Below are 2599 nucleotides of genomic sequence, written 5' to 3'. Positions count from 1 at the left end.
CCCCCACTACCAGAAATACCACGAAACCAGACCCTCTTGAGCATACTCCCCTGGCATTAGCCCCGACCCCCCCACTCCTCCGCTCTCTGGGACCACTTGCCCAGTCTGTGCACACATCGAGAGCACATAAACACATCATGAGAGCTGGACGAGATGCAGCCTGGATACATATTTCTGTTGCAGTTAATTAGGTCGAACTGATCCCGTCCCACCAAGTTGGAGTCCCTCTCACACTCCACCTCCCTAAGTCCCCAACCCCCCCTTCCTTATTCACCGAATCCCCCTCAGAGGTATATTTAGACCGGCATCCACTAGGCTCGCCCTTGCACACCAACAAGTAGATCTCTCTGCCCACACACACACACACACACACACACACACACACACACACACACACACTGCACACATGCTGTCAAGACACACATTCACTCTGACTCTGCTGCTGTCAACTGCAATTAAGGTCATTTAACTGCTCAGCGTGACATATTGCTTGGCACACGGGACATGTCTGAACTCTACATGACGGGGTTTGTTAGAACAGCATGTCTGTTAACAAACTCGTATAATCTCATGTCACATGTAACACTCCAACAGCTCTCTGTGGGTTATTTGTATTTACATCGGCTACTTTCTAATTGGACAAATTAACAGGGAGACGATCATGGAGGATAAAAGTCAAATGGAAAATTGAAGATTAAAAAGAAGAAAAAAATAGCAACATTGTTTTTTACTGATTTATTTGTGTAAGCTTCTCTATGATACAAAACCATTTTAACCTTTTTCTTTATTGGACCAACTTTGGGTGTCAGACTTTTTTACCAGGAAACGTTCTTACTCTGAATGTAATGTCTGATGTTTTTGAGGAAGAATGTTCAGGATCAATAGTACTTGATTCTGTCTGATCCACATTTTAATTTATTCAAAATTTTGCCAATAATCTAGAAGACACTTCAGCCCCTCCATATAACAGATCAGTCATTTTATTTTGACATATCTAAAGAAGAATCTACTCATATTCCCCCATGTTCTTCTCTGTGTTGGTCTTTGTTATTATTTAAAGATTCATATAGTAGAATGTTTGTAATTGTTGATATAATACCTCTTTTAACACTCTCTTGGTCAAGTAATATGAAACATTTTACAGCCTTAGATTTCTTACATAAATGTGTTTGACTCTCCAGATGCCGGTGTGTTCCTACTTCCTGAAGGGAATCTGTAACAACAGCGACTGTCCCTACAGCCACGTCTACGTGTCCCGAAAAGCCGAAGTGTGTGAGGACTTTGTGAAAGGCTACTGTCCTGAAGGAGAGAAGGTAGCACACAACACACCAGAAACATTCCATCTGAGGCCGGCTCAATGTGACATTACTTTATGAGCATTTCTTTATCCAGGCATGACCAGGGCAAAAAACTTACAATCAACCAATTCTATCAATTGTTTTGTTGTGAGTTTGTGGGTGAAGTTTGTTACAAAGAGAAAAGTCCCTCTTCTAAACTGCTCAATAACAATCTAGTTCCATTATGTAGTATAACCCATTCATATGAGAAAGATGTCACAGGGTACCCTCCTGTTGTCACATGTGTCAATGTAGAAGATGCTCTGCTAACAAAAAAGCAATAAAGTTCAAAGCAACACATAAAGAAGGCTTTCACTTTCACATCTCCTTCTATTCCAAGTACACACACCTGTTCACCATCTGACCGGCGCTCAGTCCAGGTCACAGCGGGGTCTTGGACACTGGTCAGCTGACACGTGTTGAACCAGTTAGACTGTCGTCACCTGTATCACTGCGGTATAAGGAAATACACGTGACTGCTTCCGCTCTCGTTATACAATGTCTATTGGTTTGACCTCACTAGGATTTTAGTTAACACTTTCTGTTACGCCCATGTTCACAATGCATTTTGTTCCATTTATAGAACTATATAATTACAGTTAAAAACACTGGTGATAAACACATTATAATCATAAATATTCATATTGACTCTATAAAGGTTAAGTGAGGTGACGGGGATGTTTTATGATATTTTGCAGCACTTTTTCTGCAGTGTGCAGAACACACACAAGTGAAATTATTTTATGATCACTTAAAAAGTGACTTATAAACACACTTCAATGCATCATTGTAATTATTAAAATACATTATAAAGGGATTATATTGTATTTATTTTTGTATAATTCACTATGTTGCTTGCAAAAACATATCCGTGTGGCCAGAAATTGTGGAGTATAATGATACTTGACTTTATGAGTCGTTTAAATTGTGGTCATAAAGCATATATTAGTTCTCAAAACTAGTATTAAACAGTTCTAAACCCAGATTATAAAACATTGTGGGTATGTCTCTGATGCATTATAGACATGGGTTTCATAGAAAGTGTTTCCAACCTGTATTTAGCGCTGCGTAGATGCCAACACTTAAAGTACAATTATTCGTCTAAGCTGTCTTCATTTGAACGTATAATTATATTGTACAACACGTATACAGTTCCACTGAAGTTTAACTGAGGCTTAGGTAAACAAGTGGTTTGGTAACCAATCCTCCCCACAAGCGCACGCACACACACACACACACACACACACACACACACACACAAA

At 39.7% G+C, this 2599-nt stretch overlaps 1 protein-coding gene across 1 annotated transcript in view; it reads left to right on the top strand.

Annotated features, from left to right (window-relative positions):
• Nucleotides 1-2599, top strand: part of zc3h3 (zinc finger CCCH-type containing 3) — a 16567-nt gene that overhangs the window by 2862 nt on the left and 11106 nt on the right. Inside the window, exon 4 of the mRNA XM_010787222.1 lies at nucleotides 1182-1313. Coding sequence (XP_010785524.1) covers nucleotides 1182-1313 — 132 coding nt within the window. The remainder of the gene's footprint in view (nucleotides 1-1181; nucleotides 1314-2599) is intronic.

Source organism: Notothenia coriiceps, unplaced genomic scaffold (assembly GCF_000735185.1).
Source record: "Notothenia coriiceps isolate Sejong01 unplaced genomic scaffold, NC01 NC01_scaffold00030213, whole genome shotgun sequence".
Lineage (NCBI taxonomy): Eukaryota > Metazoa > Chordata > Actinopteri > Perciformes > Nototheniidae > Notothenia > Notothenia coriiceps.
The sequence above is the reverse complement of the archived record's forward strand: the minus strand, read 5'-3'. Positions and strand labels throughout refer to the sequence as shown.